This window comes from Lytechinus pictus, chromosome 5 (genome assembly GCF_037042905.1).
Source record: "Lytechinus pictus isolate F3 Inbred chromosome 5, Lp3.0, whole genome shotgun sequence".
NCBI classification, from domain to species: Eukaryota; Metazoa; Echinodermata; class Echinoidea; order Temnopleuroida; family Toxopneustidae; genus Lytechinus; species Lytechinus pictus.
In genome coordinates, this window is record NC_087249.1 from 10,565,509 (window position 1) to 10,579,451 (window position 13,943).

Genomic DNA, 13,943 nt, shown 5'->3' on the forward strand with positions numbered 1-13,943 from the left:
AAGGTAAGCGTTTTTGAAACTTTAGAGGGCGCTATTTCAATACCGGAAGGTCAATGATGCGTGAAAAATGACTCGTATGTATGATATGTTGCCAGTATTCATTCCTAAATATATGAGCTCGAATTGCAAAAAAAACAGAAAGTTATGGCCATTTTACGATTTTTTGACTTTACATTTCAATAAATATGAAGTTTTTTAAGGAAGGCTATTTCGGATTTGAATTTAGGGCATGAAGCAGGCATTTTTAAGGTCAGGTTATACGTCGCAAATGATGAAGCAACTCTTTGACTATCTATAGCCATTTGTTAGAAGTCTGTAGCATGCAGGATGCGGGAGTTAGGACGAGATTAGTAATGGTATGCAAATGGACTTGAAATTTACAAAATGGCGCCTTGATGGTCATGCATGAGTGATTTTGGAAAATGGAAGACGAGGTGCACAACTAAGGATGCTGGACAACATGTCTACAAAGTTTGGATGAATTTGGATGAGGGACGGAGCCAGGGTAGAGCTAACAAAAACCATGTGTTAAACAAATGGGATTTGGTGGAAGAAGAAGAAGAAGAAGACGACGGAATAGGAATACGGAACAAGAACAATGCATTGTCGCCATTGGGCGTCAATGCAAAGAAGAAGAATTTGATACTTGGTTGGGCATTTTCCGTAGAAAATACTACTTCTACCTCTCCTTCTAGAACAAAAAATACAGTTGCTTCTTCTGCTCTCTGCGATTCCCGTGATCTTTCTCTACTGTTCCTATTGCAACAAGAACTGCTGCTAGTACTTCTACTATCATGAAAATTGCCTTAATGTTTTATTAGTTAAATAATGTATTAATTAATATATTTATTTATTCGTTTATTTCAGTAAAGTAAGAAAATCATCTTGGTTTTCTGAGCCCTTATCTTTAATGGAAAAGCTAGAAAAAAAATTGATGAATGGCTATAGAGAACTGCAACTGTGGCTGAGCTTTCTCTTCGCAACATGCAACAATTTCTCGTCATCAGGTAGTTCTTCAATCGCTTTTCATTTCGACAAGCATCCACGATGCCGTCCATTCCCTTTCCTTTCCTGTCCATGCCAACCAGATTTCTATAGCATATCAAGACTTTTCAGGATTGTCGTTGAACGTCAGATTTTTCTGTGGATTTGGAACACAGACTGTGACCTCCGTTTTGTGTCGAACTGAAAAGAATGAATCGGTGGCCATAGGAAATAGTCATCATGGTCACGGCGGAGTAGGTGGATGAAGAGTTACACGAAAATCATTTTTTACAATTATAGTAAGGTAGAGAGGATGGAGAATGAGGATATAAAGATATAGGAGGGGAGAGTGAGGATATATAGATAGAGGGGGGGGGGGTTAGGATATATAGATAGAGGAGGGGAGAGTGAGAGAAAGAGATAATGGAGCGTTAGGGAAAGGAGATTAAACTTTATGGAGGGCATAGTTTTGTAGGTATTAAGAAGAAAATTATGCATTGAACAGCGCGGACTTCGGGTATTATAAGGAAATGTTATTACGAAGCAGTGAGATGAAATGGGATGAAATTCTTGATAAATGAAACATGATGATAGAGAAAGACAAAGTAATGCAACAGTGAAAACATTCATTAAACCATACTTTTAAATCATTCAGCAGATATCATGAAGCAACTGTCAGATTTCTTTTTTTCTAAAAATATGCGTGGAAAAGTGATATTGAATACACGAAAACATAGAAGAAAAGATTTTTGTTTTTGCATGATTGGTTCTTTTGAAAACGCAAAAGGTTACTTATCCTACCCAAGATTTCATTCAAGATTTATTGAAGAATTTCATCCTACTCGGAATTATTTATGACATGATTGGATGCTTGTCATGCTTATTGATTTTTAAAACGAAAAATATGAACATGATTAGAGTATTTTTTATAAGCAATATGGTTTCATTGAGAGGTCACGTGATCACATCCAGGTCAGGTGACTATTTATTGGTAGGGTCGAAAGAACTCTCAACCAATAAACATACAATCATTGTGTAAATCAGTCCCAATCTATGCGATGCATAGATTTATGAAAAACCTGAATGGATTTCATGACTGGCCGATTATCTCCACATGCGTTTTGTATTCCAAACTTTTCATGAATCCGAGATTGGTCGAGAAGTAGGGCACTTTTTATCTCTCTTCTGTATTTAGCATCGTTCATATCTTCTCTTCTTTTATTGCATTCCTTCCAACCCCCCTTTCCAATGTAAAAATCGCCATTGATGACGTATCGTTTGTGAGAGCGAACTGCAGGCCCTATTTGAAGTCCGTAATCATCGGATGTAATGTTGGTTCCATCGACGACAAAGTCGGATCCAATATTGAGTTGATTTAGTGGAGAAATTAGATTATGCCGAACAGAGTTGCCCAAATTAGTGTTGAGATATGCCGATGGTATAGACGCGGGTTGGTTTTTGAATAGTAGCTAGCAATCATGTGGGGGTTGAGTTCCCCTTTTTTCTGTCAAGTCAACCAAAGTGCGCAGGCTCCAGTCGAGGCTATCTTTCTATAAAAGAATGAAATGTAAAATGAAAATGTAAAATTGGTATTCAATTAGTTCATTCTTTCCTCCCACGATAGGGCATCGAGAAAAGAGGAACATTTTAGGTCGGGTTCATCGTCGATTTTAATGAGATGTACTCTTTTAAATTTATCCTAAGCTTAAAGTCATGTACAATGTATTTTGTCACAATACAAATTTCAATCAAATTTCTTTCAAAAGTTCAACATTGCACATTTCATCCTCCGTTGAATATTTAGGCTGACTTTTGTTTATTAAGCCAAAGATTGTGTAATAGTCTGTTGAAATCTTTTTATCCACATCATTCTTCATCAATATCAGCTCAGCTATTGTATACAATAGAAGTTGATGTGGGGGAAACAACAGCAAACAGATGAATCTAGCATTGAAAGGTCGATAGCAAAATAAATGGTTACATTTTGTTATTTAATCGTAACACCTGATCAGTCGGATGTATTCGGCAATTCACTTTCACCACAACAGATTGTAAGCTGTTAGGTAGGACATGCCAAACCCACTCAACGGGATCCTCAAACGAGTTCTTCATAGGTTGTTGACCTGTTACGCTGATTTTGAATAAGTTTGGTCACGTGGTCTGCCAGCATTGTACACACCCTTGTAAATGCATGATGTTCCTACAGGCGATAGCTCAGGCGCCATAGAATTGTTACGTCTTGGCTACGAAGGGCAGTAGCACGTTTCTTCAGAATGAAGGAAGAATGGCGGGAATGGGGGGGGGGGAAGTTCCAAAGCAACTAGATTATAACAGTCAATAAACATTTCATTACGATTTGATTGGCGACGAGAACAAAAGTGACAGGCCAAACTCATCATTGGGAAGTTACTGTTATTACTGACATGCCAAATACCCGGTGAGAAAGTGATAAGAATCTACACCGGCTCGTCATGGTCAATAAATACCTGATGAATGTAAGAGATGTAATACTGTTGGACATCATTGGCGGCCATCTTGGACTGCCATCTTGGATATTAAAATGGGGGCTTATTGAAGGAATTTGAATGGATGAAACCGCAGGGTAGTGGACCCAGAGGGAACACAGACCTGAAAAGTTGAAGATCTGATTGTAACAATACGCAACTATTTGCCTTAACTCAAGATTCTGGAAGATTGCTTAAAATCCCTTACAGCGCTTCAATTGCAGTGCTATCACAATGCTCACAGTCTGGTATCTTCCAGCATTTCTGCCAAGCTGATTTCATTTTTTTTCTCCTAGTCAACTGTTTACACAAATGAGGACATAATAATCTGTCAATAATACGTTACTGTTATAAATTTAATACTGGTACTTTCAGCATGAAAGAGGAACACTAACTGCTTACTGTTAACTGTATATACTAATGTTGCGACTTGAGGATTTTTGTCATAGGCCAAGGGTTGATATGTTACCTTTTGTACACCGATTGCCATAATCTTACATTTACGTTTACAATGACAAATTAGTGTGCCTGTATGGTAGAGAACACTGTTAATATAATTTAATGTAACTTATATTTTGTCGTTTTCTTCTCCTACCTTTACAGCAACCCGTGCTGAACCCATGCCGAATCGGACCTCCTCTGTTCGCTCCCATGTCCATAAGCAAGAGAAGCCTACGCGCGTGCGCACAGTTCTAAACGAGAAACAACTCCATACACTACGGACGTGCTACGCGGCCAACCCGCGTCCTGACGCACTCATGAAGGAACAACTGGTCGAGATGACGCAGTTGAGCCCCCGTGTTATCCGTGTCTGGTTCCAGAACAAACGATGTAAGGACAAGAAGAAGAGCGTCCTGATGAAACAGATTGCCGAACAGCAGGCCTCTAAGGTATGTTCAAAATTCAAATAAAAAGGGAAAAACGTAGAAAACAAACAAACTGAACAATGTAAAAAAAAAATTCCTTCATTAATGGGGTAGTTATGACTTTTCGATTCTAGTACGCTCCCAACTAACATACATATTTCCAAACTGGACGGGAAGAGGGGCGTATATTCACCTTGGGACGGTTTACTGATGTAGTAGGATGAGAAATCAACAAGAGTTTCCATCTCGTAGTTCTTACGTTTCTTGTGTTTATACAAATGCTGATGAATTGATTGTGATGGTGATGTTGATATTGATAAAGTGACATTGATGTTGATTTTGATATGGACAGAATAGTTGAATTATTAAGTCATGTCAACCCTGAATCAGAATATTTCATGAAGATTACTTGGCGTTCAACAATATCAAATGTTTATTTTCATCACACGAACTTAATAATTGCAGTTGTGACACCTCTCAATTTTGAGTGGACTAAATTAACATTTGTCAAATGGAGTTTTTTTAATTATTTTGAAAAAAAGCGTTTGATATTTTGAATTCAAACGGAAGCGATTGTAAATTACTGGTCATCCTCAATTAAAAAAAGTCGTTTAATCTTCAAACGGTGGCACGTGCATATCTTTAGCATTATCAACCGTATTTGTGCCCTATAATAACCGGAATATTTACCCTACATCCCGAGCTGGGCAATTTCTACGGTCTAGTTATTTGATGATGTTTGAAATGGGAACAAACATTTGCGTTTCGCCAAGAGAAAGAGGAAGAGAAAGGGAGAGTGTGTGAGAGACTCCTCGTCACACCCCCCCTTCAAATTGACCTACGTAATGAGAAAGCGATAAGACCGCTTAATATCACATTCAACTTGTGTGATAATGACACATTGACAGTTTGTCAGACAGGCGATCGCAGGCACGCAAACGAACAAATTGCTCGCAATATCGCGCCAATAAAAGTGGTAATATTTTGAGGGATTCCTCCGTAAGCCAATACACATCACTAGCAATCAGTCATAGTAAGTGATGAAGTGATGTGCCGTATTAAAATAAAGCCCCAATGAGCTGAGGAAATTGAAACGCAGGATTAATTTAGGTGAGATTTCCGACCCAAAATATATGTTTATTTAAGAAGATGAATCGGCTAATTCCAAGGGGTTTATCAGCGTTGACGCTGCGCTTGATGACATGACACTATTCTCTTAAGTTAACATCTACTCTCACGTAACAGAAATATACATATATGTTCAGAATTATCATAATATTCTTCTTTCGATTTATGTAGAAAGGCAGGGTGGGATTATTTTTTTGTACCCATAAATAATTCATTTCATGAAGAAACCATTTAGGGAAGATTAATTTTGTAAGACCATTTAACCCTCCGCTCTCGTTCAATTTCCCTCTCGCTCATTTATTATTCATATATTGATATAAGTTTCCAATTATTTACCAGAATCGAGGCAGTACTACTCCATGGACCCCCGCCCCGCAAACCGAAAACAGCATCATTACACAGCGTAATATCGTTTTCGTTATGTTAACCAACCATACACAACCCGTGCAAGCATGCATACATTTAGCCGGTCTAATCAGGTTGAAAAATCAAAGCATATTTTTATCGATATTTGGACGAGGTCTGTAAAACACGTCATCTTTGAGTCTTGCGCTAATTCCATCGATCTCCGCCGTTCTGCATACGTAATTGCGGACGGTCTCCGTCGATCGCGGTAAGCGCAAACATCAATGGTAGATTTCATAAGAACCATTAAATCGTTCAGTGACGACCAAATGAGCACGCAGTACAGGCCCAAAAGATGAATTTAGGTTTACAGCAATCGGATGATTGAATGTTAAATTGACGGTACATTACTTGTCTCTGATAGAGGCTTGATGATTCTTTCTCTGCGAAACACAACATGGAACAGGTTAGTGCGCACCGGTATTGCGCATCATATCGTTTATGTATCTAACTCCCTTTAGACAAGAATTAATAGGAATAGTTAAACAACAACAGCAGCGATGTGAATATTATTTAGCTTTCTCAGTGTTTTGTGTGCTCGTCATTCATGATATTGCATAACTTAAAATTGCCCTTACTAATCACAACGTTATCTTAACGTTATGATGGTGTCTTGATCTTAGGTAGATGTGGAAATAGCGAAACTTATTCTCAATATTTTGCATAGCGAAACATATTCTCATTATTTTGCAAACTCCTAATTCATGATATTTCATAACTGTACTGTCTCTACATTGTCCTGAGAAATCAAAACGTTATCTAAACGATATTACTAAATCTCTATCTATGGTAGATGTTGATATAGGGGAAATTGGTTTCAAAGGAAACGAATCCATGAAACAACCATACTACGACTCTCTTCTCTCTGGACAGTGTTTAGATAGCAAATGACCATTGACATTGCGTGTATGGTGAGCCAATATTTCAACCTTGTCCAGTTTATATCAATAAATACAAATCATTTAGCATTGACTGGTATCGATCCAGTTTGTTGGTAAGGTTACATTGATTTCCCCAGGCTCACTTTGTCGGTGGATCTTTTGTTTAAGAATCCTACTAGATTCATTTAGAACAATATTGAACGGGCTAATTAAGGGGCTAGTCGGTAATTATGTAGCTCTTTTTTTCTCCCCGGTGTGTCTCTGCCCTGGGGAGTAATTAATGAAGACAACGCTAAAGAGATGGTCGCTCCAACCAAATACTTTAGATCTTGTTGGCACTATCGAATAAGGTGGTAAATAAATGAATCGTTAGAGTCACATAATTTATGAGGTAGTAGATGGACCATTGTTCATGTGTCGTAAGAAAAGTAGGCAATAGATTACGATATCTTTTAGTGTCTTCATCTGGAGATACTTCAAGTGCTTGGTGACTGCGCATTTCTGACCCCTCCCTCAGATTGTTTGGAATTTTCAAACTAGATTTATTCACGCTGGTCATGTTAATGATTGAGAAAAAATCCCAGAATATTGTATATACGCATTAAGCATACACTTGGACTCAATTTGAAATATACATGTTAGTGAAGGGCCATGAGCCTTGCAAGCTTGCTTACCTTACTAATCATGTTCATTTACTAATTCTTTTAGATAAATCATTGTAACCTGTTTCCATTTTTCTTTTAACAATTATGCTATCAATGCATCCTGGCTTTGATATTCCTTAATAATTATAGTGGGGTAAAACAAGAGAAGCAGAATAGGAGTTAAAAAAACAGGAAACTATCACTAATCATTATTATACAGTTTGCTGCAATTGCTAGAAATATACCTTGACTCATCTTATTTAGCAAACAGACAACCTCCCCTTATCAGTCCCATAGGGATGTCTGTATAACAACAGACTGGAACGACAACAACTGTTTTCTAGGTGGATCGGTCGTCAAATGGAATTAAAGCCCGTGCCACCTCCCTGCACCCTCCTCTCGAATATATAATTACTCGCCTCTCACAGGAACAGAAGCCAGATCGGGGATAAACTTGACCGGGAAAGAAGCACCCCGAGGAAACGTTTAGTGACATTACTCGCTTCACTTGTAATTCCCACTGCTCCACCCGCCCAGAAGGCGCAAAAACACGGATGCAGTACCGATCACATCATGCTATCCCTTACGGTGATATCATCGTCGCATCCTTCCATAGCTGCATCGAGCCCTGTATCAGACAACCACCCCCCCCCCCCTTTCAACATCCCACTTCATCCTTCCTCAGTTTCTTGTCCCTCTCTGCTTCCGTGTCGGCTAGAACAAAGTGATTTACTCGTGAGTGAATCATAAGAACGGTTTGGCAAAACTCCTGTAGGTATGTAGGCTCGACGAAGCTAACCGAACTCTAGGGAAACCTCCTCTGCACAGGAGTGTGTGCTATTGATTGTCTCTACACCTCTCCAAGAAGATGACACGAACGCGGGGATCGGTCCTCACTTGTCACGCAATGAAAGCGATTGATTAATGAACTTCCTTAACGCAACATACCATGCCGTTTGCCTAATATAGAATACACAGTATGAAAGTCGACTCAGAAATTCCGACTCGAATTTGTGAAACTTTATTTCTACTTCTCATGGAAATATATTCCTTATTGATTTGGTACGTCTTCAACACATGGAACCTTCCTTTGCAATACACATCTGCGAATTATTGGAGATGGTTCTCTTCTGCAAATTTTCTAGATGGTGGGTCGGGGTGGATGATGAATTTCGCTCCCCCAAATCTTGGTATCTCTTTCAACTTGAGTGGATGAGTAAAGTGTTGTTGTGCAGTCAAGGGTGACTTGGTCCGTACGCATCATTGGAGTAAAAGCATTGACAATCCAGTTTCGATTCGAACGTCATCCTAGTGACATCCCCACCATTTTTACACTCCATCTGCTACACCAACCAACCTCGTCTCCCTCACCGACTTCCAATCTCCCCACCTCCCACTGTCACCTACAAGCTTGGCTCAAAGAAGCATTAACCTCTACCTGGTCATATTTAAATCTCAGTTTAACATTTTGTCACGGTTGTGGTGATGATCATGAAATGAATCCGAAAATGAATCCCACAACATGACCTCCTGGGTGCCTGTAATTATGTATATGTCAAAATGAATCTTGACATCTGTTGGTCACCGGGACTACTGGAGATTAGCTCCAATCGCATTACAACATTCAGGAATTATCCACTCTTTAACATGACCGGGACGTAAATGTGTTTGGTGAACTTAATCATCTTTATCATCTCGTATCCTTTGGAAAGGTGCCCCATTCAATTGCTGTGGGCTGAAAGTGCATCAATACATTTTCCAGGGACCAATGGGGATGCCTTTGATAATATTTCTCGATCAAATGGGTCCTCCTCCATATTCATGAATTACATAAATACCTCTCCGGTATTCCTTAGTTCCTTACTGTTGAATACAGGTGTCTTGTAAATAAAACATCAGTGTAAAATATACTCTCTGGAATTTCTGAATCCAGAAACTAGTAGCCGATAGCAAGGTAACTTTCTTAGCAAAAGAAATCTAAAATGTTTGTCCAATAGAGGTTACTGAAATTTCGCCACGATTTCATTGATCGAAGATTAAATAAAAATGAAATACGTGGTCGTCCAATCTTGAATAAACAACTCGGAGGAAGGAAATTGGGAAGTGACATTGTTTAGATACGCATTTACTATTCGCAGCCGTATTTTACATATAAAATGAAATAATAAAAACCGCTCAACAGAATTGAACTTACTTTCTCGTGATACTGTTATCAAGAAATCTATACTAGTATTTAATCGTCGGAATGGTTTAAATGGCAGATAATGTCTAGTAATCTTAGGTTAATAGATTGATATTCATCATTTTAATATTCAATTTATAACATTATACGACTTAAGGAAGAAAAGGACGAATTCCCGTTTTGTGGATATCGTCTCCTTCTTAACTGCCGATATCCCCTATAGCTTCGATAAAATAGTTCGGTCGATGTGAGGGTTTTCATCACTATGTAATAGAATTTCGAGAGAATCATTTCAGATCCATACATGATCGCCAATTGTCTATAGTAAGGAGAGCCAACGAATGAAATACTTACCAACAGCCTTCATTTGCAGACCATTTTCGATTTTTGTTAATACAAAAGCAATGCATTGGCCATACAGTAGACATAATTATAATGCTATACCGGCTAACTACTTACAATGTTATAGTTTTCGAATCTTGTAGAATCGCAGAGTCACAGATCATCAAGAATGTACATTTGCTTGAGATTATGTAATTATCGATTTTGTCACATAATCATATTGATTTTAGATAATCAAAACATGTGTGCTGTGTCTACCTATACATCACTTTCTTCGTACATAGATATTAAATATTAACGTACTACATGTAATATTTGGTCTAACTCAAATTTTACAAGAAGCGAATCTGTGGGCTATAAACGTGTATTTTTAAGTTCCGTCCGCAATAATATTAAAAAAAATATATATATTTTGATATAATTTTGACATAATCTACACGAATGGAATCTGTTTGCTGTAAATCATGAATGCTATGCTTATTCAAACATGAGTTTGTTTCATTTTGTAATCGATTTCTATCAAGCAGAAGTATATACCAACTATCATTATTTTCCAAATCACTAACATTTGAGATGTAACCATGCACGATGGTGGTAAACGGATGACGAAGGATACAAGCATTCTCTCGGGTATCGTTTTCAAGACTACAGGCATCTTAGTTCATCAGCCAGAACAAGATGAAATCCGGTTTTGGATTACACCGAGATCGAGAATTAAGCAAGGGTCTATTTACAATCGAATAGGATAAGCGGTCGAAAATTAGAAATTATAATTACCACAATTACCGCGACAACGACATCTGTGTCTGACCGCGCATACTGTAATGCAACTATAGCGTGCCCCGCGGCTAGCATTGGGTATTTTTTCTAATCATTGAAATAAAATACGACAAATCAACATATATTGGATGGTATTATATATATTGCGGGAACAAATAGGGACATCACTATCCCTAACAAAGTAATTAAGTTGTTTTTATTTTTGGTAGTTGCAATGTACCTGCTAAAGATACTTGAAAGACGAAGACACAATACATGTAAAATTCATATAAATGTTTTACTACGGAACATACTTTTAAGCCGTGTGACATGGTGAATTGTAGGTCTGATTTTAACAAAGGATCCCAAGCTATTCACCACTCAATAATATTCTTCATCATGAGGCTCGTGTCTGAGTCATGTCACAGAGGCCTAGTCCATGGACAATTTGCCCTGACCACATTATAGTTATTTTCCCAATACAAATGTCATCCTTTTACTATGACATTGTGTATATACTCCACATGACGGTGTAAAATAAACATTCCTCTACTATGTCGACTCGCATGTGTCTCTGCACATACACACTTGGGAGAAATAGACTTGAACATGTTCTTATTCATTTGACCTGAATCGCGGGCAATCTCCTGCACTGCTCCCAAGCGCATGAGGGTTCTCCTTTGTATTTTTAACATGAACTACAAACAGTGTTGGGCTCTTGAGGCTGCGCTAACAACACTCGACATGGCGAACACACATCGTGTACCTTCCCTCAGGATATACAAGGGTGATGCGAAGAAAAAAGGACGAAGAGATGTGTGTGAATTTATGTGCGAGGACAGCGAGGTTATAGTGAGGGTGTGTGTGTGTGTGTGTGTGCGTATGTGTGTGTTTGAGGAGGGAGGGGGGTAGTCGACGGCAATCCCCGTCCTTCGTTACACTACCCAGTAAAAAAAACCTAAAGCGACATCGTACCCAAGGGTTCGGATCTCACCAAGGCATGCCAGGTGGATGACTGAAGACTGACCCGTTCGTTCTTGTTCCAAAAGAAGCGGGTTATGTAACGGGCTTCATTGGCCTTTGAATAGGTTACGATACTGTTGTACATGTATTATCTGCTGTGGATGTCAGTGTTGTCCTCCTGAACCACATTGGGTTAAGACAACCCTGAAGTGGTATGATTTCGATCCAGGGATAACGGACCACTGTAAGACCACGAGACCAGTGTTCCAGAAACTTGGTCATCTTAGGCCTGTTTGGTAGTAGGTTTTGGCGTCGGGTCGACTGACGTGTACAAGTAAATGGGATACAGTTTTCTCAGCATCCTCCCGGTCTCAACACCAGCCCTGCCTGTATACTATTTACATACTCCATCAAAATAGCTATAAATTATGAAATAGTTTCCAGAGAGTCAAATCTATAAATCTTCTACCTTATTGATTTATCGTTATGCTGGTTCTTCACAGTTTGGGATTGACCTTCAGCAATCAATTTCATTTCTTTCGAATCAAGCGCTGCAGGATTTAATATAGAGGAAAGCAAAACACCTCGTGAATGGCCTCTTGACTCTCTGCTCTCATTCTTGAGCATGTTCTCAATCGGATCAAAACCTCCACCACCGAATGGGATACCACGTGATACCCAGTCTCTTCACTTGGCTTCTGAGGAACCTAAGCCCACAATACTAGTTTCTTAGAGGAGACAATTACACGACGACGGGGCTTAAATCTTGTTAACGGCCTCCAACATGCACCATCCCAAACACCTACTTCATCCATCTCCTTTCGCACCTCAATTACCATCCCGAATGTTCCATTCACAAAAAACACAGAACCAGATTGAATCCTCGACTCTAATACACTCTTGTCCTCCTTTTTCTATCACACTCGTTCTCCATCCCCGTCTTACCATCTTGTGTTACGCCACACGAGCCCGATGAACAGCGTTTTGGCGGGAAATAAAACTCCGCTCTCGGACAGATTTTCTCTCTCCGCCTTCGTCGTCTGGCCCGTAATTACGACATTTTATATCGGGGTGTATACATACAACAATCATGGTGGATAGCGCTTGTATAGAAAGTGGACACGTGTTCGAATTGCGTGACGCTCAAATCCTCATTTACCCAACTGGAGTTTTCCTTCTAAATGCGATCGCTCACATAGTGGAATTACCACTACCTTCTTGGCGAAATTCAAGGAGGGGCGGCTGAGGGGTTGGGGGAAGCGAGAACGCAAAAAAATAAATAAATAAACAACAAACAAAACACACACTGGAGTAGGGAGAATAACACAAACCAGTAGCCGAACATTCTGTAAAATTAGGAGAAAAGTATCTTAAGCCCAGTTGTGATAAATGAAAGCTTTCCCGTCCCAATGAAAGTGGCAATGTAAAAGGATTATCATGGCAAGCTGACTTCAAATTGTGAAAGAAAATATTGTTTCCGAGATAATCAAGCACGTTAAGAATAAGAGACGTACATTATTACTAGTAAATTATGATATAAATGACTATTTCTTTGCTTGAGCCTTGAGCATGAATACACTAAGAAATGGTCAAATTGTCTCATTTGTAAAACATGAGAGTTGATATAACAAGCAATTCAGATAAGGACAGTAGTACACATGATTATAACGATATGCGTCACGCTGCCATCGGAATTGCATGCCGAAAGGCAGATAAAAGATGTCAAACGTCAAAGTATATTAGTGAACCAAATTCACACCGTAATCAACTTGTTTGCCTTAATGAAACTGTAATATCATTGTCGACAGTTCAAATTATCATCAAATATGCTTCGGAATGAATTATCACACACCCAATTGAAATTACTTATATTTTGCCTCGTCCTCCGTTCAATTTGCTAGAAATGGCTAAACACACACAGTAAATTATATCCCCGGTAACGCATGAGCATAGTATTCGTAACAATCTATTGGCATGAGTGAGTGTGTGCATGTGCGCTTGTAGTGTGGGTGGGTTCTAATGAGCGTGTATGGTAATCTAGGGATTATCTTTAAATTGACCTTGCATTCATTTCGTGCTGAAACGCGTCACAATTTATTAATTTGGTAATAACCTTAACTGGTGGATAAAAACAGGGAAATGTCAAAATGTAATTTCTAGAAACAGCTGATTTTAGATAGGTGAAAGGCATTTGAATCAAAGGTAATTTGGTAAAACCAACATTCTATTTTAAGCGAGCGCTTAGAGACTTCTAATAAAGTAAGTGTTATGCGCTATATAAGCAA

The 13,943-nt window shown here is 38.8% G+C and overlaps 1 protein-coding gene across 1 annotated transcript in view; it reads left to right on the forward strand.

Moving 5' to 3' along the window:
• Window positions 1-4,246: 4,246 nt before the first annotated feature.
• Window positions 4,247-13,943, forward strand: part of LOC135154095 (insulin gene enhancer protein isl-1-like) — a 36,502-nt gene continuing 26,805 nt past the window's right edge. Inside the window, exon 1 of the mRNA XM_064099323.1 lies at window positions 4,247-4,378. Coding sequence (XP_063955393.1) covers window positions 4,247-4,378 — 132 coding nt within the window. The remainder of the gene's footprint in view (window positions 4,379-13,943) is intronic.